General features: G+C 38.0%; 2 protein-coding genes across 2 annotated transcripts in view; both read right to left on the bottom strand.

Annotated features, from left to right (window-relative positions):
• LOC136257623 (uncharacterized) overlaps positions 1-17,311 on the bottom strand; it is a 148,400-nt gene extending 131,089 nt beyond the window's left edge. The window contains exon 1 of the mRNA XM_066050872.1: positions 17,259-17,311. The gene's annotated coding sequence lies outside the window, so the exon portion shown is untranslated. The remainder of the gene's footprint in view (positions 1-17,258) is intronic.
• LOC136258446 (E3 SUMO-protein ligase ZBED1-like) lies at positions 12,938-14,221 on the bottom strand. Its single transcript, XM_066051756.1, has one exon. It carries the CDS (start codon positions 14,219-14,221, stop codon positions 12,938-12,940), a length of 1,284 nt encoding a protein of 427 aa, XP_065907828.1.
• Positions 17,312-25,483: the final 8,172 nt, after the last annotated feature.

The following is a 25,483-nucleotide window of genomic DNA, read 5'->3' as shown; positions in this document are numbered from 1 at the left end:
TCAATTATTGACAGCAAGTTTGAATAATAAAAATAGAAGTACACCATACACATTACATCATCAACACGTGCACTAGTCTATACATACAACTAGCTACACCATTTTTTGGTTTTTCTGAAAACCAAAAATATGCACAAGGGTACAGGGTGGGAGGGAAAATTTGATATTACAACCTCACTTTCCTCATATAATCCAAAAACATCCTGACTGCCTGGCAGACTTCTATAAGCGTTCAAGCATTAATCAGATGGCTGCAGGTTCGAGGCTGCCCAGGTCCAGTCATGGAGTTTTTTTCCTTTCTCCATCTTTTTGTAAGCTTTAAACAGGCTGTAGGACCAGGTGTCCTACAGACCTTCAGTACTTGTGCTGTAAAGCCTTAATAAATAAAATAAAAGAATTACAAATAGCATGCAACCTGCGACGTTTGAAAATTATACTTTGAAAGACTCAGTTTCTATATCAACATGTAACTTTGAAGCCTTGGCCGCCAACACAGGGGTTCCAAACTCCACTGAATGACATAAAACTTCTAAATACTCCTTTGCCAGACCAGTCAGCTGCTTTCATAATATCCTCCACAGGCATTGCTGCCCTGGTTGCTGGAGCAGCCTGAATCAAGAATGAGTTCTTAATCTGTCAATCCTTACCAAGTCATTGATGATCTATCCAGGCTATATAGTTTACTCTAATTCATGATGTAGTGAACCAATGGAGATAAACTTACTCGCTTCCCGCTTGGCTCACTAATTACCTCAGTATTACAGCTGAAGGCTGAACCCAGCAGCAGAGGCAACAAATGACTTCACTCAGTGTTGGAGCCAGCTAGAGGATATGCAAACCCCCCATTATGTCTCCTGTTAGCTACACTGGCAAAGATCCAAACTGACCAAGCAAGAGTAGTGCTAGTGGCCCCTTTGTGGAAGACATAACCCTGGTATCCTCCAATTATCGAGTGGATTCCCACTACTGATCCCTAGACAGGATGGCACAGCGATATCTACAACTCTGGAGGAATTCATTATGCCATTAGAATTTCCATGGTTGGTTGTCTGGTCAATGTCTGGCAGCACTGCGGAACAGAAGGGTTTTCAGAAGGCACTTCAACTTTACTGGAATCAGCATGGAGGGACAGGATTAAGTCTACCTATGAGTCACTCTTCAAAATTAATGGTGGGATATGTAGCTGGTGTACGGAGCATGGTAGAGATACCATTAAGCACTCTTTAGTCAATATTTTGAATTTCTTGGCAGATTTATTTAAGTAAGGATATGAATATAGATCATTGAATTCTTATAAGTCGTCACTTTTTTAGTACATGAGGAAATGGGTAGAGCAGAGGTTGGCAAACATCCCTTGATGACACAAATGCTAGAAGGAGTATTCAATCAGAGACCAAAATCATTATTAGTTCATTTGGAATGTGGACCAAGTATTGTTATTGTTTAGGAATGAGGGTACTTCCAGCTCCTTTCCACTCCAAAGTTTGACAATTAAGACTAATGGCACTATCTTGTTCTTGCAGAGGAGCTGATCTAGATCTTATCAGTAGATCATATCCTATGTACCAAAGTGAGCACAAAATTGTCTATCAAAGCAATTACAACAATCACACCATCAAGTTGTTTTCTTTTTTTCCAAGATTTAAAGTGGACTTATGTCTGTGTTGGTCCTTCATTGGTAAATATGGTCCAGTAACTTCTAGCATAATGGTTAAATCATGCCTGGAATTGACACACCCATGTTTCAAGCTCATTCTACCACGCCATTCTTAGATGATGGAGTGATTTGTCTGATTAATTCCATAAACGAATGAGACCTTTACCTGCTAACTAGTTTGGCCATTCTTGAATGGAGGCTGATTTCTATTGGTGTTGAACCAATGGAAGTTTGAGGCAATAACAGGTCTCTGATACCCTTAGATGTTCTGGGCCGCATGTGTGCTACACTGACCAAGCCAGCAAGCCTGTCCCAGGTGCAGGCAATCTTGTGAAACTTGATCATGCTGGGGATATACCATTGCAATTATTGGTCTTCAACAAGGAATTCCTAGTAAGCTCAAGTCATCAGCTTGTGTTGGTTACATCCCTGCCCTTTGTACACATCACCTGTCACTACTAACGATTGAACAGCAGACCCTAACTGCTCTTAATTCCATGTCTGTTACTTGCCTGGGAGGTGTTCTGTAGTGAGACAAATCTGTGGTTTTATGTACCATTTCCATATCTGAGTAGCTAGTGAATTCATGAGCCTCGAGTGTGCCCCCCACCCCACCTCAAGATGATTTATGCATGCTCTGGTGGATACGTTGTCTGTCCTTACCAGTATATTTATCAGGGGTTTCTCTTTGGAAAATTCCTGAATTGCTAGTGATGCTGTCAGCAGCTCCAGGAAATTTGTGCATTAATTTTGATGTTTCTCACAATCCACCTGTTCTCAGGTCTGGGCCTTTCAGTGTTGCCCCAATGCATCTGTCTTTACCACTAGATCCGGTAGTCCTGCAATCAGTGGGGTATCATGGACTTTATTCACAATGACATCATGTGGCCATGTTATTTGGAGACTAATGTACAGGTGCCATTGTTTTTAATCAATCGTATTTCAGCTAGGGAAGTAGATATTGAGCAACAGGTATGGTTACAAGACAATACTTTAAATAAATGAATTGTACTGCATGTTGGATTTGTTTGTAATAGTTTTTGTTACTTTACACTCATACCTGGTCAGTATCTTACTTTAACCCCCAAATAATTAGGCCATCTTGTGCTTGTGATGTCATTGTGGATTAAGTCCATTGTATCTCTGGCCTTGTTGGTTCCACCATAACAGCTCTCGTTTGGCATAATTTATGTTGAAATTTTCACTACTGAAACTAAATAGTTCAGTTGCAAGTAATATGTAATATGTAATGAGTTACTTTTAAAAAGTAATTGCCCCAACACTGGCAGGCAGGCAGGCAGGCAGGCAGGCAGGCAGGCAGGCAGGCAGGCAGGCAGGCAGGCAGGCAGGCAGGCAGGCAGGCAGGCAGGCAGGCAGGCAGGCAGGCAGACAGGCAGGCAGGCCAAAAACTTCTGACTTTACAGTAGTTAGTGGCATCAATTTACTTAAATAAAGCAGTCAGGAGTGACACTATGAAAATTTATTTTTGGTGATTAGTAGCATTTAGTGTACTGACAAGTAAAGGGCAATATACCAAAAACATAGCTTACACATTACACAATGATGATAGGAAGCACAATGACGGATCCAGGATGGGGCATTGGGGGCAAATGCCCCCCAACCCCTCACTTTGTGGAGGAGCCAGCCATAGCTACTTCTGATTAAAATAGTTACTTCTGATTAAAATAGCTGCTAAACTTTATGTCAGGCCAAGAAACTCATAAAAATATGCACCATTTATTACAAATTCACCTTAAACCAAAGAGAACCAAAATCAAGCTAGCTGTGCAATTGTCACCCAGCACCTTCGTGCGTATTAAGCGCCTCTAAAAATAATTATCGTGTTGCCATTGTTAAAGACATTCAAAGTCTTTTAAACAGCTTTTAAGACTTCACAACCACCTGAAAAGGCCAGAATGGCAAAAATTAACAGTGAGAGGTGATTACTTGCTGCTTCAAAAATGCAGCACTGAACTAGAGAATCTGCATGGATCTCCCCAACCACTTACAACTTAGCTTGTTTGTGCCCCTTCCCTTGCCAGCTCCTGGATCTGCCCCTGAGGCGGGTGATGTTACACTATTTACTGCAGATGTTACACAAATATTTATCAGTTAGGTAACATTTCAGAGATTACAATTATGATTATTATTAAATACGGGTAAAGGCATAGCTTGTATACCCAATCAATGCATTAACATTATACAAAGTAAATCTAAAATCTAGTAAACAATTATCTAATCATAATCAGAGATTATATAGCTGACTGAGATTGTAAGGTAGGCCGTTCAAGATTGTAAGCCAGTCGCCAAGTTGCAGAACATTTGATCATAGATATACAGACAAGTACCTGGGATTGGAATCATATCATGTGAACCCAATAACTCAATACAAACATGTTCGCCAGATCATTGTTATCCCTTTGATAAAGGCAGGATAATAAAAATACACCGCTTACAACACAATTTCAATGTGTGAAAGTGCTCATTTTAGTTGTTGGTAAGTCTTCCTCGCGAAAGAGGCTGGTTAATTAAAGGCCAGGCCTGGTTTTTGGGTGTGTCTCTCGAAGCTACTGGCCGAAGCGTAGGCACCATATTGAAGAAACCAAACTTCTAGCGCACGGCTATGCAATTATTAATGTTTTAGGAAGTAATCTTAAGGGTAGAACTAGTCGAATCTTTGTGTTAAATTCAAAGATAATACTACTTCTGGTAACAATGATCCAGAACGAAAAACCGGATGAATCCAATGAATCCTGGGTACTTGTCTGTGTATCTATGGTTTGATACACCGATGCCAGCTAAAGAATACGCATAAAAAACACCAACTTATTTAGGTCTTAATTGCATAGAAAAGTCAAAGGCAGATCTTTTCTTAGTTTCAGTCATTTACCAGTATTACAAGCTCCTTAAAATTTAGCTGCTCAGGCATATCATACAGTATGGTACTCTGTCTACTAGGGATTGTGTTTTCCTGCAAAAGTATCACCCAAAAACAGCCTCGCTTTTCCTTTATGGCAGCTTGGTAGTATAGGTCAGGCATATAATCAAGACCAAATGTGTCTTTTAAAATGCTTTCTACTTGAAATTGTATTTTTATTTAATTGAATTTTCTATGCATTGACTAACTGACTGATGCTATCAGCCAAGCATAAGTAATGTTGCAATTGCTTAGGCTCAAGGCATACCTTTCTGCCTACTGCATCAGCTTCAATGCATGCATCATGGACTTACCTTTGTCTCCTTTGTGTCCCATTTCTTTCTCCACACACGTAAGTGTTGATTCACAAATAAAGATGTTTATTCACATTATAGTGATAAGCGAACACATTACACTTCATGTGTTGTAGAAATTGTAATAAGAGCCATTAAACTATAGGTATACTTTATACTGGTATTTATTTGTTGTTGACATGTGTGATTGTTTATCTGTTGCTTCTGAACACTGTGGGTGGATGATGAGCAGCTGTGTTTCATGTTTTGTTCCCTACTGGATCATAGTTTCACACAACTATTGCAGCTCTATCCCGCTATTGTTCTTCTTGTCTATGTGGTACTATATGACAAGTGGTTTGTAGGCAGATCAAAGATCGCCACCAGTGTTACAAATCAGTTGTATACTACTCAGTGTTGAAACCGGGTCACTACTGTTGACCCGGATGACCCGGATTACCCGGATAGCAATCCGGATCAGACCAGGATAGCAATCCGGCCGTATTTGACCCGGATGTGACCCGGATTAGTTTAAAGTGAGGATTGCACCAACTGCTACATTTTGAGTGCCGACTAGTGCATTAAGCATGAGGGTGTCTATACTTAACAGTGGTAGTCAGTGGGCATAATTCCATGTAAGTTTGCAAAAAGCAAGATACGAATCCTTCCTGCAAGTAGGTGTGGCTTTGGAATACCTAACACACCATAAGTTCTTAAAGTATGACACATTCCCAATATAAAGTGGGCGTGGCTCACAAAAGAAACTGGCCTTGACCTATCTTCTACAATAACAATTGATTAGTGGGCATGGCTCCAGCAGGCAGCTATGAGCATGGTTTTGTGTATACCTGTAGACTTTAATATCACCAATAAATGGGCATGGATGCACGTATGGTTGCAGGCAGTTGTCCGATAAGTAGGTGTGGCTCATGAAAGTAGCTGAATTGCATCATTATGCATTAATACACTTCCGTACTGTCCAACTAAACAATGTGCTTCGCACGTGATCCAATCCGGGTCAGACCCGGATAGTTTTTAAAGTGGGTCTGACCTGGATGACCCGGGCAAAATGTGACCTGGTTGATCTGGATGACCTGACCCGGTTTCAACACTGATTCCAGTATATACAAGTGGTTGTTTAAACACCACCATTAGGTCATGCATCTGACCACTAATTACTTCAAAGATATCAAAGAAACCATACATTGTACCACCACCACAAACAAACTATGAATCCGCCATTACATTAAACTAATTGAATACATCACTATATTACTTAGCAATTAATATATAACACTTATGATCTGGATAGGAAGCAGTACAATAGCCGAATGGGATGGATGCACCACACACTGGTTCATGCAACAACATTCCTTAGACATAGTTCTCACTATTAATAACCTTAGCATTCTTTCTCTTTCTGCTGTGTTACAAACGGGTGTCTTTGATCTATGCATGCCCCATAGCACAAAACAGTAGTAACACACCCATTCGGTTTGTACTCTGATTTGTAAACTCTCCATGTTTCCATGTTTACTGATCAGAATACAAGTTTTACGGGTATGTTATAACAATTACAAGAAAATTTTAATTGATGATTCCAATGATTATAAGCTTTTATCATGATAATCAGTATAATTATATTGCACATCACTAATGGAATGCACTGTGCCCAGAGGCACTAGAAAATCCTCACTACCCTACAATATTACTTATAACTTTTCTTTGGCATGTCAAGTGCCCATGAAAATGTTCAAAAAAGTGCATGAATGAGATAATTACTATAGACAAAGTTCTTGATTGATGATTAATATCCTGGCTGACATGAGCCTGTCACTGTGCCCAAACCCTTCTTTCTCTCAAATCTAAAATGCTACAATTATCCTCAATGGCTAAATAAAAAGAAGTATGAACTATGACACTCCTTGGCCATGACCGATGTAGATGGTATCTCTCTTGATTCACAGAAAACTTAACTATTTGTATAAACAACTGAAATTTTGTCTGAACTCTCATAATTCCTGGAGTAAACTTGGCAAACTTGGTAAATCTTAAGTTTGATTAGGCAAAGAAATAAAAAGTACTGAAACAACGGTGGTCACCTACACCTAAAAATATACTTAATCCCTATATTATTTCTTTGTCTAAATGTGACTAGAACAATCCAAATCACACATTAGAAGTTTTGAGATAAACGGTTTTAAAGAATTCAAGTCAGCATAACATGCCAAGGATAACAAGCACACGTATGAAATTTACACAAAAGATGCATCAATCTATTACCTTTCAAACCACTTCCAGTACTTGTAGCTGCTTGTAGAGTTTCCTACCAAATAAGAAAATCTGAACAGTAGGGCTGAGCGATACTACCGTTTTAGCAATATATCGCAATATTTTGAAAGTATCGATATCGTGATATTTTGTTATTAACTATCGTGATACCATGCCTGTACATTATTGTCATTAAAAATCCATTTGTTATGCTGTACTAGGCTCAAGAATCCTTTTAAGTCATAACCTGGTTACCCCTGCAGAGAGGTGTGAACACCATAACATAACTTCAAAGCATGTGTTACAATAACTGTTACTATAAACAAGGATTTCAGTGGCTAATGCTACTTTTATTTTTATAAAGACTTCCTGCAGGAATACTGAGGAATAAACTATGTAGCACCAGCTATGATTGACATATTTGTAAGTATCGTGAACTATACAGTATTGTGAATAGTGGCTTTAGTATCGATCGTGATACTAAAATGGCAGTATCGCTCAGCTCTACTGAACAGTTGGACAATGGAAGTAGTATCACAAATGCTCATAAAGAGGAGGAGGATGGTGGGCAAGAGATAGAATACAAAAAAGAGACAGAACACGGACTTGAGATTGCAGGGCTGTGCTGGCTTCTTAGTGGCTGATGTGCAGTAAAATCAGCAAAAAAACGTCTGGCCAACATTATCAAGCCATCCACCAGTAAACCACTGATTTAGTCTTTCCAAGCCAGGCCCTTCACAAGGCCAGAAACTGCCATTCGAGCTCTCCACATCGCCCAGAAAAGATGTTTGTTAAAACCAGCCTCGAGTAGTTTGAGTAGTACTGAGGGTAAAAACTAGTAGTATGATAGTGTAGCTATCCACCAGTGGTGTTAGTTTGATTTTGCCTGATGTGTGATTTGGATTTGTTTTTTAAAGTCTAGTCACATATTATTGTCTAAACATGTATCCCAGCTACCAATTACAGAAATAATTATGCAAAGCAGCTAGTACGCTTTGTTTTCAACTATGTTCAGCCCATTACACAACTCTATAAAAAGAACACTACAAGAAGGATCTCTGAAATCAATCTAGTCACAACGGAACACTCAGGTAATTCCTAATACAAATGTGGGGAAGCTATCGTGCATGAATCAACACCTTGTGCTGTCAGCAAAGACAAGTGGACGACACAGGTAAGTACATGAAGCATGTATTGTTTATGTACTGCGGTATTCCTAAGTAAAATCCAATGCACACAGCCATTATTAAATTTTTTTAGCATTAACATCATTGCAGCCATTTCTTGGCCGCCACCTTTGATTTCACAACTTTTTTCACCCAGGCTTTTTAAGGCCGCACCATTTTTTCACAGCTTGGCTGTTTTTGTGTGGATTTCACTCCTTTTTGTACTTTATAAGGCCAGCCTGTGGCTGACTTTGAGGTTTGTTTTCACTCACATTTCTTCTTTTCTAGGTAGATACAATGATGATTATCGAAGACAGACTTATAAATGTATTTTATTGCATGATTTAATTCAATATTTGACAATATTATTGTAATACTCTAATAGAGTGCACATTTTTTTTGAGGACTTCTAATAGAACATACATAGAATGTTCTAGAACAATCTAGTACTTCTATTGATAGATCTATGAAATTACAAGCGTTTGATTATGAGCAGATTTCAATTAGAAATTTCATTTATAAAGCAGAAATTAAGTGAGGTGATCAGCCAAGGTAGCAGTGGTTCAGTGGTGAATGATGCAGGTGTTAGGTATGGAGGTCCCTGGTTCAAACTCTAGTAAGTTTGTTTTTTCGACATTTTTTGCACACTTTTTTACCCCGCGGTGACTGTTCTATTAGAGTATTTCAATCCCGCGATTCTACACATGCTTAGTTTTTGCATTATAACTTTGTCGCTGTAACTCTATTGCTATTCAAACTATCAAAAGGCACTGCTACGATGACCAGCCTATCTATACACTAATTTTCAAGTTATTTCTATACTTGGTTTACCCTGTAGCCGTGACAGAAGTTTGATCTATTTTTACATGAATAAACGCTCATAACTTCTTGAATATTACTTAGATTCACAACAAACTTAGTACGTGAATCCATCGTTATACGCTCTTCATTTGTGCCAAAGATTGTGGCAATCGAGTTACACATTTGCATTTTATAGCAATTTTTACTAAGTGTGCGAAAAGAAATCGAAGCCCCCGTAGCCCCCATACGGCATAAGAAGAAAAAAACGAAGAAATTAAAACGAAATTTTGAACACCCATACCTCGCAAAGGCTGTTGCGAATTTAATCAAATTTTCTGTGTGGCATACCCTATTTGGGTGACAGCTATAATGCAAAAATGGTGTGCTTTGGAGAAGGGGCCATCAAGGTATGCACACATGAAAAGGCTGTTTTCTTTCTTCCTGAAAATATACTCATGGTGTGGTTGCCGGCTTTCTTGGCCGCACAACACACTACCGTGTGTCTTGATATATATAGCAAGCCAATATGGTCAGACAGTTTGCCAATACAGAAGCCATCTAACACTTATGTTGATTTTATATACACCAACTACAGCTACATGTTTCTGACTCCCTGTATTCTCACAGGGGCTTTAAGCCTCCTCACAGGTCCCTAGCGGGATAGCATTCACAGAACAGAACATAACTAATTTTTTCTTTGACCTTGTAAGGCTGCCATCTATCACATTACTGTTGTTCATATACAATTTTTAGGTAGAGCTAAATTATAGATACTACTTCTAAAAACCAGGCGTCATGCAGCTAGCTAACTCATCTGGAATTAGGCAACTACGTATTACTAAGTTTTTAGCTTAGCTAATAGATTTTCGGTTTTGCTACAATACATCGATTAATTAAGTTATTATAATTTTGGATTTCTTATCATGAATTTTTGTAATTCTTCCAATTACCTTGCTATGCACTGTTAAGGAAGCTCTTGTTCAACAAATAGCTTTTAACAACATATTACGGACAGAAGTATCTTCTAAACTGTTTTATAGTTTGATTATCATGTTTTTCTTGCTGACAAAACCACAAAGCTGCTCTTCATATTTCATTCGCGCATGTATGGAGCACTTCCCCTTTCAATTCAAAGGGATAGGCTATTCTTGGTAGTCTACGAGGCCTGCACTGTTGTTTTTCAGTTGTTAAACGCCTGTAGGTAAATCAATGAAATATAGCAAGTTAAAATAATTGTGGCTGCTAAATTGCTTTGAACTTAATTGGACTAATCACCTGCAGCTGGCCTCAAATTTCCATTTTTGAACCAAACTTCCTGATATGTTAGAATGATTATATAGATTACCATTCGTGGCTTGAGAATATGCATTGTTTACTAAACTATTAATTTTATAATGAATTTCTGTTGATATCTTGATCAATGATGTGTGAAACAGAAACACACGTTTTAGATGGGGCATGCACTAAAAAGGGGGCGTGTTGTTATATTATGACTTCTCCTACAGTTATTTATTTTGTAGGAGGGGTCCAACACCACTCAAAAATGACGTGTAAAATTGTGCAATTTTTTTTGCAAAGATACTGGATTCCAAGCCAAGAGTTTAGATTCTAAGTTTTGAAATTTACATAGCTACCTACACACATTTTAACACTTTTTATGCATTTGGCTGGCTTCTAGGTTAATTGGATCACTGACGAGGCCAGAAATGGAGTTTAAAGTTGTGCTACTGCCCATACAAACATGTCGAGACACATGCATGACACTAAACTGATTGCACATAGCACACGAGATAATATACAGTATAATTTACAAGAAATATACAAAAAATAATCGGACTTACAGAACATTTGTTGAGATTCCATTAACAAAGATTCCAGATTCTTGTTAGGGGCAGATCCAGATTTTCTAAAAGGGGGGTTCCATTTTGGAATTGCAACTTCAATCTAGCCTGGTGATGCCGTTAATTGAAAACCAAAGAAACAAATCAAAATGGTAACTACCTGCTAACAATAGCTGCCCTCCACCAACTGTATCTCCTTATTTATAACTACATACGTATTATGTAGCTTCCTACACTGCTCCTCTGAAGAATACTGTGACTGCTCTATTAGAGTATCTCAATCTCTACTGCTCTATTAGAGTATCTCAAATTATTGATGCTATTAAGGCTCTCCCAAAAGGGGGGGTTCCATAGAACCCTTCTGGATCTGCCCCTACTTGCTCAAGATTTCAGATTCCATTTTGGGATTCCAAGTGATTTGTGTTGAATTTTAGTTGGTGTTGGACCTCAGGTTACAAGTGCGACACTCCCTATAATTATTTACAAGTGATGCACCGATACTGATATTAACTGTACAGGCCTTATTTCGGCAGTATTGGACTGGTATTGGTAAAGCTATAAATGCCTGATACCAATTAACCAATATTTTATATGATGTCATTTAATTATTTTCAAGATGGTGTGGGCGTACATAGCGCATCGAACGGAGTTGAGCAAAAGGAGATATAAGCCATGAATTCTTTGAAAGAAGCCGGTTACTAGCATTATTAAAATAGCAGTAAACCACGAAATAAGATTTATTGAAATCATAAACTATTGTTATCTCCATCAGCAATTGATATCCAAAACTGAAACTAGTTGATGAGATTAGCAAATGTATTTAGTAAGCTGGTTTATTAACTATTATTCAAATTACTAGCTGTTTCTTGTGAGAAATGCCAGTGGGGCAAAGTATCGGTATTACACAGGTAGTGAAAAAGTGGTATTGGTGCATCACTATTATATACACAAAACAGTTTTGATTGATGAATTGATTTGATTTATTGTTTATCCTCTAGATACCTGTAATTAGCATAAGCTGTTCTTCCTTACCAGACAACTACATGCGCGACAACACAAAGAGCAAAGCACAAACAAATACAAGGTACAGAGCAAAAAATACATTAGTTCTAAAGCAATAATAACTAGCTACACTACATATAAATACAAGCAGGACACATAACTACAAATTTAACAGTAGTAATTACTTAAGTACATAGCTAGATTTATAATAATTAACAAATATAGGACAAGTTATAGCTATAGGAAATGATGCTGTTGAAATTAATTGAATTCCAATAAGTGGAGGCACTACAACGAAAACACAACAGTACCATGCGTGGATTCTCGCACTGTTATTGGCATTCTGTACTGGTGGTATGCAATACGCCTAAATTTCTGTATCTGTATCTAAGTGCTTTGTAGTTGCGATACGATACCGATACAACACAATACTGATAGTTTCTACATAAAGTCATGTAGTGTTGGTTCAAGTGTATATTCAGTAAATACTGTGTTGTATGTGTTGGTAATTATTAACTAATGTATGAGTTTTCTGCTTTTCATAGGAAATTAAGTGATCGAGTGAGTTTACAACTTACAAGAAGTACAAAAACCAGATGAAGTCATTAAAAAATGAAGATACACATTATTGTAACACAATAAATGCACATATAATTGATTTACACCTTTAAAACTAATGATAATGTTTAGCTTAACAGCTCAAAATTAGCATAAATTTTCATGTAAAAACACAAGCTTATCTAGGTTTTCAGGAAGTAATCTGTTTCGTTTTTCATTCAAGATGTTCCCAGCGACAGAAAAGATTTCTTCAGAATGGACACTTGTTGCTGGAATACAAAAGTATCTTTTAGCTAAGACAGATAGTAAGGGATACTGGATTTCTCGTGCTTTCCACCATAAGAGTGGCTTTTCGTCAATGTGAATAGTTGCTTCACTTTTGTATCTGCTAACTTCTGAAGTGACTCTTTCCAATTTATTATATCTTCTTTTTAATTTACCTTAGACATCTGAAAAAAATCTGAAAGTTTACTTTTCTTCCTCCTAGGTGGTCCTGGATTTGGTTCCGCTGGTTCATCATCTGACACACCTTCAGCAAGTGACAGTAGCTCTGCCTTTGTATTTTCATAGACATGTCCATGTTCTAAAGCTGAAACAATTGGACCGAGATCCTTGAATCTTGGATCAAGAAATGCAGCTATTCTCAGGTGCTTTGTAATATCATCTGAATCATATCTACTTTGTAAATCATTTGATATAAATTTTTTAATGCGTTTCAACAAAAAGCTATCGTCGTCTGCATCTTTAAGAGTAACCTCAAGTAATTTGTGTAATAACGGCGCCATCAGTGAAAACGTTGGGTACCTTGAACCACTCATAATTGTTGTACCATCACAAAACGGCTTCAAAATACCAAGCAAATCCTCAATTATACCCCACTCCTCATTTTCCGGCAGTAATGAGCGAATACTTCTGTCCTTGTTTTCAGCAAGTACAGCACAGATAGCAGCCTGCTGCTCCTGAACACGTTCAAGCATGTGGTAAGTCGAACTCCAACGTGTTTTATACTCCATTACTAGCACATGCTGAGGTAAGTCTAAACGAACTTGCTTCTCCCGCAAACAGTTGGTAGCCAATGTAGACTTATGAAAATGCTTCAAAAGTTTTCTCACTCTTCCCAAGATACGGGACACAGTAGCAATTTGTAACGCCTTACCAATACTAAGTTGCAATGTATGACCAATGCAACCTAAATGGGATAATTCCAGTTCTTCAGTGATAGCGTTCCTAATATTTTGGCCATTATCTGTTGTCACCATCACAACCTTGTCAGTGATCTCCCATTCCTCCATGGAGTTGCGTAGTTCGTCAGCAAGGTTTAGTGCAGTATGAGAAGAAGCAACTTCGCATGTTTGCAAACAATAATGACCCATGTCCCAGTCACTGCTTACAAAGTGAACAGAAAGCGACATGTACCCACGGTTGTGACAACCAGTCCATAAGTCTGTTGTCAGTGAAAGATATTCCGCCCCATCAAGTACCTGTTTAATAGTGTGCCTCACTTCTTCATACTTTTGTGGTATAATTACTCTAGAAAATTGAGACTGACTGTAAGGTAGAAATCTGGGATCAAGTGTGTGTAAAAGTTGACGAAAAGCAGGGCTATCTATTACACTAATGGGCTGTAAATCATCACAAATAAAGAAAACAAGTGCACTCTGACACGCTGCATACCTTGCACTGTCCCTCTTGTACGCTTCCTTTCTTAATATCATTTCCGTTAGGCTTTGCTGCTTCCCGGTCGAAGTTGTGCTCGAGTTTCCCACTGATTCGCTGTCTTCCTTTCTTATCTCAGATATGATTTCTTCATGTTGAATGAAATGATGCCGTTTCAGATGTGTAAGTGAGTTGGTAGTATTATTCGAGCGCTTCACGTGCTCGTCACACAGTTCACAAATGGCTTCGTTTGGTGTAACAATCACCTGGCTGTTATCATCGGTAAGGAAACCAAAGTACTTCCAGATTTTGCTTCTTGAAGACGGGTGACACTTATATCACTTGATAAACTCGTCAGACTGTGACTCGGTGTGGCCCGAATGGTCCGCCATTTTTAATAACTTGAGTCACGCATGCATTAATTCGATACGGCTGTTATGTATCTGTATCGCGATACAGTGAGAATATCGCGATACTGCGATATATCGATTCGTATCGCACACCACTATTCTGTACCAGGCTAGAAGATGAGTTTATAGTTGTGCAGAAAAAGTCGGAGGGGTATTAATCTTGACCCTTTCCGCATAGCCGCTTATCGATTGGAGATTATAAGCGGCATTCTACAAGCGTCTAGAATAGTTCATGAATGTAAAAATTTTCAGCACGTTATAGGTGACGATTGGTTGACTGAGTAACACCTAAGATACAAAGGGACAAAATGCAATGGATCTTCCCTCGAATCTTTAGTTTGTTCTGATTAGCAAATCCATTCAAAATCTTTTACCTACTTTGGCCTGTAAACCAAGTTTGTTTGTCTATATTCAACCATACTTAGAAAATGGTATGCATAATATGCTTTGATCTTTGGAGGATAATGAGGTATTTAAAATCCACTAAGAGACCTGCTAGCAGGTTCTTAAATGGTTAGAAACCTGCTAGCAGAAAAGATCTCAAGCATCACAAATCTCACTTTTGATCATTGATTTGCAATGCTCCCTCCAAGCATATTCAGGCTGATAGCCTGCAGTAGGCACCAATCACCCAGGCCAACATATGGTCCACCACTCCATTCATTTCATAGGCATGCCTAAAAGAATTTGATTATGGGAGGTACATTCTAACGTTGTACACACGTTCATTATGATGAACGGAGAATTCCAGAAATATTTCGGAAAATTCTGTTTAGTTCCCATCTGCTTCTTGAGTGTTTTAAGACTGCTTTCATCTTCTATTACTATGGATGGACTTTACTAAGACCTAAATGGGTAAGCTCTTCCTTGTAGAAACATTATTTTGTGCTACATGTAATGTGGGCATGTCCATATTCAAAACTGTGCCTGTTCTTCGTGCTACTGTGGTGCCACTGAAGGCACAATTTGTGACAACTCATTCCCATTGTATAAATCCACACAGGCTGCTTCTTCGACACACGTGTTCTTTATATTGCTGTAATGCCACGGGCACTGGTTTGCACTAGCTACCGATAATCTGGCTCAACATTGTTATTGATCACTGCCATTTCCCGATCCAAGCCTAACTTGTGAAAAGGAAGCAGTGTGTGCTTCGATTTTTTCAACACTTTGACAAAAGCATGTTCATCTTTCGTGATTATTTTAACATTGTGTGATGATTTCAGTATGACATATAACCCAATCCCACAATGACTCCACCTATATGCCCATATAGACCATGTGCACGCCAAGGCATGGCACTTTATTACATCATCAATATAACGCATCCGCCATTTCATGAGGGCAAAAACGTATGAATTCTATCCGTACGAAATTTTTTTAATGCTAATACGAAGGAATCGTGCTAAAAGATAGAGTATTACTGGTATAAAGTAAGTTATTGGGTAAAAGTATATAACATATTTGCTGCATGGCGAGTTATTCCGCCTAGGGAAGGTATTTGCAATAGAACGCTCGATACTTTTGCCCTCACTTTTCTCGTAAACTATCGTGAAACTTGAAGCCGTAGCAACTTTTTTCCGGTTTTTGCCAGACCATGCCTTGGCACGCACAAGGTCTATAAAATGCTGATACATTTTCTAAGTCGGTTAGAGACCATGCCCTCAGATCTTCATGGATTTTAAAAACCGAGCAAAGCAAAGTTTTTAAAATCCACGAAGATCCTCGTGCTAGGTCTCTATAACCTACCCTTGTTGAAGATTCAATGGTAGGTAGAAGGCAAAATCCACACGGGTCGGTAGTCGTCTTCCCCAGAGGTCTTCAGCTCGTTCTTCAGTAATTACACTATTTTGGCGATTAAAAGATCATGTGAGCCAATTAACACTCACCAACTACTGGTGAGAGCAGTATTTTATAAAATCACGAACTATTCCAGACCCTTGTAGCATGCCTGAGGGGTAGCCAACGTCTTAGGACTCTTGTACACTATCTGAGAAATACAATTAGAAATCCATTAAATCCCAAATCCAGAACCACGTACAAAATAGTTTATTCTTGTTTCCATCTGTTCATGAGTTTGATTACGGCCACCGCTCTGTACAACGATTCAAATCGACAATGCAAAGTACACCTGTGTCTCATCTGATGTTCCTCTGATCCCCTCAGCTACTCTTGGGTGTATTTACAAATATATTTTAAATACAGAAATATTTTTGAAATACTTAAATATTGAGACTCTCGTACACCATGTTAAATTCTTGCGTGGGCGCTGGCTACCCCCAAACGCGCCTCTTATAATCTCCAATCGATAAGCAGCTGCGCGGAAAGGGTCTGGCCACGCGAGACTAGAGGGGTATGTGGTACCCGCCCCTAGTCTCGTACCCAGACTACTATTTCTTTTCTCCCACCCAAATAAAAAAAAGCGGTCTGGGTACGAGACTACCTGGTCCCCTCCTGGCTCCAGAGCAGGCCTTGCTTGGGAGTGGCCTCAAATGAAACGATAAAAGCTCGGAAAAAGGATGATGAAAAACGTCCTATTGATTAAGACATAATACAACATACCTACAGGGGCCTATATTCAAAGTCTGCAAGTGCCGGCTTGTTCTACATGCTACAAGTTGAAGTTACATAGCTACTTTGATAAGCAGTCTATAGCTAATGCTAGTTACTGTAGCTACGTACGTACCATTTAGTGAATCTGAGCAATGTCTCGATCCGATGAACGATACCGCTTCCCGGCTGATTTAGGCTTCTCTTGACTTTTCTCTGCTCTCAGGCTTTCATCTGTTCCGGCTTGCCAGCTCACAATTTAATTAGCGCTCAGTCCGCCGTTTTTATTTATTTTATTTATTTATTTATTTAGGCTTTATGGTGTAAAAAAACACACCAAAGGTCTGTTGGTAGCAACCAACAGCCATAAAATACGTACAATTAATACTAACTACTTAAGTAATTACATAGTCACATGGTTAAGATTATAAGTGATTAAAATTGGTAGTTGGAGGTTTAGTTTGGTGACTTCTGGAGCATGGACATAAGTAATGTAGAGTGCAGTTATTGTTTTCATCAAAGTTAGTCAGGAAATGGTCCCACAGATATGATTTCAGTTTAGATTTCAGCCAACAAACTGACATGTTTAGGTCCAGAATTGGTATGGCATTCCACAGGGATGGTAAACGATGGAAATAAGAATGTCGCAATATGTTGTTAAGATGGTGAGGTAACAAGAGTTTGTTGCTGGAGCCTGATCTAGTATTGGTAGGGTTGAAAGTGATGTAGTTATTGTGTTCACCAAGACCAAGAAGTTGGCTAGAATGCCTGGAAGCACACGCAAAGCAAGAGAAAGTATTACAACTACGTTGAACATCAAGGACCACATGCATCACCTTCTCAAGTATAATTCCACAAGATCAGCAGCACACCACAAGACACACAAGTTAATTCATCCAAGACAGTAGCTCATTTTTATTTTATATAACAGAATTGCAAGACTCTACAACTACTTACCAGCTATAGATATCTCATTAACTACCAACACAATCAAGTACCGAATAACTGATTATTTATGGACCCATTTTTCCAGCTAACAATTTTAACTCCGAAAGAACCTACATATTTCACAATGTTCCAAAGAACCCATTCTCACAAACTTTAATCAACTTAAAGGACTGTTATATTTTCTTTTTTTCCTTTCATATTTATGTATGGTTAAATTGTCAGCACTGGTTTCTGGCATGCCTTTAGCAAGCCGAGGGGTAGGTAAAGAGCCAGAATTGTCTACGAAATTTCAAAGATGACTACCCCGCATATTTCATCTTTCAGAAATATGACTGCCCATATTTCATCTTTCAAGACAAATTTCAATTAAATTTCTCAGTAAAATTCAGTAATTTCAAAATTAGTAAATCCGTAAAGTTTAGACTCTGTAAAATTGTGTAAATTTTTGTTACATTTTTCCAGATCATCAAATTTCATCTTTCAAATTGCATAAATTTCAGGCAATATTTCATCTTTCAGAAATTTCAGGTCGTTACCTACCCCTCGCAGCAAGCACACCAATAATTTTAATTGTACATGCATGTTGTAAAGCTATAATAAATAAAAACAGCACATAAATCATAACTTGGATGAACTTTGAAAACATAATTGAAAAAACAACAAAAGGGACTCTGACTGATGCCAAAAAACTTAATAAATACAAAACAAGGCTTCCATGCACTTTGTTATTTTAAAGCACTATAACTCAGTGTAGCAGTATGCTATCACTTTCAACTTTTGGGCTGTTATTGCACAATGCAAAAGAATTGCATGAAAATTGTAGGTCAATAGCATACTGAGTAGTCAAGTTACAACTTGAGCAGTTAAAGTCAAAGAATTGGATGTGTGTGGAAGCCAGGTTATGTCAAATCCTGGTCACTTATAATGATGTATAGCTATATGATTCTTACAGAAAAATAGTTTCCCATCATTTCAAGTCTATACACAGAGATTCTGTTGGAGTTGGTGACTTAGCAACTCTACCAATATATTTTAACAGACTGTTACTAAGTAGTTTAATAGATACTATTAACCAAGGTTAAGGTTATTGAATAGGTGCACTGTTAAAACTTAGGTGCTACCATGACACCTATGATTTTCTAAAAATCAAGGGGGTGTTGTTGCAACACCCCTGAAAATAATAACCACCATAAGAGGTTTATAGTCACACTTGTTGGGTGTTACCATTTTGTAAACACCCTTAATTGTTCATTGGAAACCCTAAACAGAGGTCTAACACCTCATGATAGGGTGTAATGTACATGTAATCGTATACAGTTACTAACACTGTTAGAAGTATGGCAGAAACACTTGACTGCAATTTATTTATGGGCCAAGTGATTTATCGGCCCCCATGACAACAGCACCTGCCCTGAATTATCATGCAAGATAAACACCTGCAGTTTCAAGTGAAATATAATAGTAGCTATTAATAGTATCAAATTTTACAAAACTGATACAAATTGCACATCAGACAAAATCAAATACCACCAGAGCGTATAGCCATACTACCATACTAGTTCATGGTTTTAAGCTCAAACTACTTGATGCTGGCTTTAATGGTGCAGGTGGTGTGAAAAGTTTAATGGAAATTTCTGGCCTTGGTAAGGTTGACTGTCTTGGGTTGACAGGAATTGGTGGATGGCCTATTTTAGATTCCCAACAAATTATTCTATGTTGATAATTGATTTTGCTGCATATATACCAGGCACTTAGGAGCCAGCACAGCTCTGTAACCTCATGCATGTCTGGATTTCATTTGCAGTCTTTATTTCCCACTCCTCTACAGCCCACCTTCCACTCCTTTGTGAGCAGCTGTGATTCTACCTCCACTACAAAAAAAGTGTCATGTGTATGCGATATGCTCCAAACATGTTGTACATAGCGTGAACTCCTGTGGTGTATGTGATGTGTAGGAGATGATAGTTCAAATTTGCCTCATTAAATAGCAAATGTGAACTATTATCTCCTACATATTACTTACCCCACCTAAGTACATTTCATGCATATCACTGACTGCACTTGTGGACTGTGCTGTAAACAGCCCCTGAACACCAATCAAGACATTATCTAATTCATCACATACTGTATGCACAAATATGCATTTTACTGTAGTGAGCTAGCTAGCTCACTCATTAAAGTTATCTGATTTTCTTTCTTATTTGGCAGGAATACTACAAGTATCTGAAAGGTAATAAATTGATGCATCTCTGGTGTAATTTCATATGTGTGCTTTGGCAATTTTAAATCTAAACCATTTATCTCAAACTTCTAAAATAAATATGTGACCGGATTTGACAAAACAAGGCTTCTACACACATCCAATTTTCTGACTTTAACCAGCTGTAACTTGACTACTCAGCAAGCTATTGGCCTAAAATTTGCACAAAGTCCTTCCATAGCATAGTAAAATACCAGTTCAAAATTGGAAACTAATGGCATACTCCTACATAATGAGTGAGTTATGGTACTTCAAAGTTATAAAGTGGATGTGCGTGTAAGCCTTATTTTGTCAAATTCGGTCATTAATGTGGATTGGTTTTCCAAACAATAGCTGCATAAATGCTTTTACATTGTGCTAAAGGAAATTTGTTTACTATATATGCATGAAATGCTGCACTTCTATATAATTATGATAATCAATACAACTATATTTCATTGATGAGGTGTAATGGGAACACCCTTTGTACCTACAAGGGTGTTTCCGTGAATGAAATCCCACAATTAAAAGTTTCTTTGGTAGTTACGTTATAAGTACAAATTGCAACTTACATATAAAGTGTAGAAAGACAAGGAAGTAAGTGTATTTGTAATCATGTTGAATTACTGTATTTCACAGGTCATATAATATGTGTTTCCTAAATATATCATCAATGAAAATGAAGGTATAGGAGGAGATCCACCCCCACAAAAGTGTTGGAAATTAACAGTGCTCCCCACCACACACCCTGGATTTACACCTCTTGTAGCACTTTTACACTCTGGTGTTATATTTCTTGCAGCACCTAAGCACTCTTCTTTCACACCCTCTGAGTGTCACCACAGCACCCTTTTCTAACACCTGAAGGGAGTTGTTTTTAAACATGCAACTGGACACCCCTAAAGGTGCTTTTGGTATACCTGAATTTTAACAGTGTGGGTGGGTGGGGAACAATATTGGAGTAAATCTATTTTGGCAGGCTCACACATGTGCAGTTGTCTTTGTAAACATGTTACCTGTTCTGTGTATTGTGCTTCCCTCCCCTGCCCTTCCAGAAGTTCTGTATAGTACTCTTGTGAGCCTCTGTGAAGGTGGTAGGGCCACTTACTCTCCTCCAGGATCTCATTCTAACAAAAAAGGGCACAAAAGCTCGAGGATTAACATCAGAGCAGTTGATCGGAGAAGGTGGAGATCTCTCTGCTTCAGTCCAAACCTGCATGGCCTCCAAACCTACTGGCAAATCCAACTAGCCAGTTGTAGCCCTGACAGATGAGAAACTGGTCCAACTAAATAATTTGATGAATGCAGATATCCCAGAATGCAGCATCTTCAGCATGCTGACCACCTAAAGCAAGCCTTTGTATGAGCTAATGCAAACTACCATATATGGTAATACTATATGAGTCCACTGGAATGTCTATACAGTTAGCTTGTATAGTGAACTAAAACATTAGAAAATACATTGTATGTACATTGATGTGTACAGTGGCTTGAACTTTTACAATTTAATTTTCACCAAAATCATGCCATCACCATACATTTGGGTGAGGAATGTAATCATCAATTCACAGGACCTATCATATGCAATTATTTCAGTAGCAACAGCTGCACACCACAGTCACATCAGATTAGCTAGTATATAGTATATTTATCACGTTAAAGTTGGGCTCAAATAAATGCCATGTCATAAAAGAAGGCCAGGGGCACTACCTTCATGAGGAGTAGTACATAGCTTAAGGGGCACACTACTAATTCCAATGGCTTCACATGCAAAATTGGTTTTCATTGATTTGTGCTTGCTTTCCACCCCTTTTTGTATCAGATGTGTTTGTGGTACTTAAAACTCACCATCTCCAGTTAGAAGTACTGACTTTAAGACTCAGTTTAGTATTTTAGACTTAAAGAATGGAAATTTACAATTTTTGGATCTAGTCTCACAGTTTTAATTCTATACTTCTTAAACTTTGTCATCTGCTACCTAAGTATATTTGTAACAAGGTAATAAAGTATGGAAGTAATTTTTTGAAGTACTTGATCAAATGAGCTATTGAACTTTGTATGAAAAGCTTTCGACTCCTCCTTTGAAGCCATAGTACTAATTCCAAAAAATTGTGTACATACTTTTTTGTAATTGTAACATTTTAACAGGGGATCCACTCAGTAACCGAATACTGATTTTCAGTGGAGCTCTGTAAAGATTATAAGTAAAAGACAGTATAGCTAAATACAAAACACAAACACTAAACAATTGCAAATGATAAATACAACTGGCATATACACACATACAAAACAAGTTAATGAAAATACAACTTTTTAAACAAAGACAAAGAAGCAGCTTCTACAACAACAGATTTTAAATTGTTCCACATAACAGACCCACGAAAATAAAAACTTTTCTTTCCAAAATTGTTTGAAATTCTAGGAATACTTTTAAAGATAATGCCATTACAAGCCACTACAAGATTTTTTGGGGAATTTCACAATTTGCTGCAGGAGGAGAATCAATTTTAGTGTTAAAATTAATGTTTTGTAACTACACCATAATTTGTACATACTTCAGAGGATTTCACTCAGATTTGCCCTAAACAGAAGTTCAATGTTTCAACTAAAACATGTTTTATTCATCAGCTGGAGAACAGTATCTGTGTTGGCTTTACAGCTTTGTTTAAAACACATAATTTTATTCACGGAAGGTATAGGACATAGTTGCTTGCCCCCTTAATTTGCAGAACAAGGCTTACTACTATAACTAATGAAACACCTGACTTGTCGAAAGTATGTCAACAACAACTGCTACAAGGAGCAACATGATTTTTCAGCTGGTTCGTGAGTGGATTATAATATAAGGAGTGAATACTGAACCAAAAGTCAGTTCAGTAAGCCATACTGGCTATTAAACCGACAGTCACTGAGAAAAAAAACTCAGCCGGGGCTCGAACCCTGGACTACTGGAGCTTTAGGCAAGCATGCTAACCACTGTGTTACCGCTGATAGCTATACATCTCCGCTGCTAGCTATACATCTCCCCTATTTTTCTATCTTATACGTGTTACTCAAGTAGTAGTCTCAGTATACAGTAAGAAGAACGTAACCTAAATAGACATTCCAGCCTGATTTCTAAATTTTGGAAAAATGGATTTTTATATGTTCATTAGAGTATTGATTGCCAATCTCAGAAATACAATAGTTTGTTGGGTTGGAATTAGCTACTTTGGTAGTCTTATTGGATCTCAGTGATCTTTGAATGCTTTGTGGTGGGCAAATTATGTTTCACTTACTACATACTTCTCAATACAATGGTGTATACCCATAGGTAAGAGGCTATGTTAAGTAATTAAAGTTGACAACTTATAAACAACTAAAAATGATGTCACAATGATGCAACAATACTAAGGTGGAGTTGTGGTTTCAATTATGGCATTGTTATGCCAACTCAAGTGGTTTATACTTTTGAGCTGATGACACAGCCATTAGAAAATTGCTGTGGAGCTGAAAATCACTAACCTGAGCAAAGTAACTAAGCCCTTTAAAGTATGCACCACCAATGACTACCCACCACCCAACAGTATGTTTTTAAAGTTTAAAGTATTCTACACGCATTACAAGGTTTGAAAAGAACACAAAACTTACTATACGTATGTAACGCGCATGATATAACTAAGATTTTCATGATGATCAGCATGTGGACAAACCCCATAGCAATTTCATCCTCACTGGAGCTCAGATGACAGAGCAATCCTAAGTTAAACTCGAGTTGTTATTTTGTGCCAGGGTTCTATTGGGAAATATACGGAGAATTTTTAATTAAAAGTCTTGGATACTGAGAATGCCTACCTAAAGTTGAAGAAGAAACAAAGCTGAACTTGACCCTAACCCTAATACTTTTCGTGTCTCCTAAACTTGAATGCTTGGGTCAACTACTAGACGCATCCCCTAAAGTCAAATGCTTGAGGCAACTGCTAGATACAAAAAGAAAAACCTTTCAGCTTAGTATAACCACTTCCTATATAAGAAATAAATGCCCAGACATCTATTGGTCTGGCAGTGCCCACCCTTTCACATAAAGAGGAAGGTGAAAGGGCAGGCGCTGCCAGACAGGTGTCTATATTAGGCCTAACTATGCTCAAAATTTTACCCAAAATGCTTTTAGGAATTTTCTAAAATTTTCACATCATGTCTTCAGTGTTCCCACTATGCTTGCATTGTGATCCTAGGTTGGCAACATTTCTTACTATTACCTTAGAACATTTTAATCAGTGAATGCTCTATGAGAGTATTGATCTAAAGCAGGGGTGTCAGAGTAAAAGTGAAAGTGGTAAGGCTCAGTCTGGGGGCACGCCCCCAGTAAAATTGCACATTTAAAGATGCTGCACTCTTTGGGTTGTAGTACTGTGTGCATGGTGCTAGTTAGCTAGCTAGTTACCTGACAGATGTTCAATGATAAAACTGGAGACTGACTTAAAAAACACCTTTATCTGGGCATCTTGATTTACAGATCGTTATGCTGGTCCTCACACATATCCACCATAGTAGCAAAGGCAACAAAAACTCTAAATTTTTTGAAACGCAACCTCAGTAATTGCTCAAGAAAAGTTAAGAAATTGGCATACCTCACAATGGTTAGACCACTAATGGAATACGCATCAGCTGTGTGGGATCCATACTATAATTCAAAAATACAATTAGAAAAGGTATGTCGTGCAGCCCAATGGATTTATAATGACTATAGTAGATTTAGCTCAGTCTCAGCAATGGTAAGTAAACTATCCTGGCCATTTCTTGAGACCCATCGTAAGATATCTAGACTACAAGTCCTACATAAGGCACTGTATCACCAGCTTGCTATTTCCATTCCACTTACCATCAATGAGAGCAACCAGATCATACCACCCATTACCATGCCATCTTCATCCACAAGGTCATATCAGAACAGTTACTTCTCCAGAACTATTAAAGAATGGAACACCTTGCCACTTAATATTATTGACACCTCTGACTCTGATTTATTTACGTCACTTTTACAATCACATTACTGCACTAGCTTGTAATTAGATAATTGGTTTGCATTTTAACTTTTTTTCCTGAGCATACTAGCAGGGCTGACTGCTTAATACAAATAATAACATGTGATGGCATATTTGATACAGGCCTAGCATCTATACCGGGGGTCCATA

Source organism: Dysidea avara, chromosome 6 (assembly GCF_963678975.1).
Source record: "Dysidea avara chromosome 6, odDysAvar1.4, whole genome shotgun sequence".
In the NCBI taxonomy this organism is placed as follows: domain Eukaryota; kingdom Metazoa; phylum Porifera; class Demospongiae; order Dictyoceratida; family Dysideidae; genus Dysidea; species Dysidea avara.
Note: the sequence above shows the minus strand (reverse complement) of the source record. Positions and strands in the feature narration are given on the sequence as shown.

Bases quoted from the DNA above. Each gene is read 5' to 3' on its own strand.
- LOC136258446 (XM_066051756.1), bottom strand. From the start codon at position 14,221: ATGATATTAAGAAAGGAAGCGTACAAGAGGGACAGTGCAAGGTATGCA.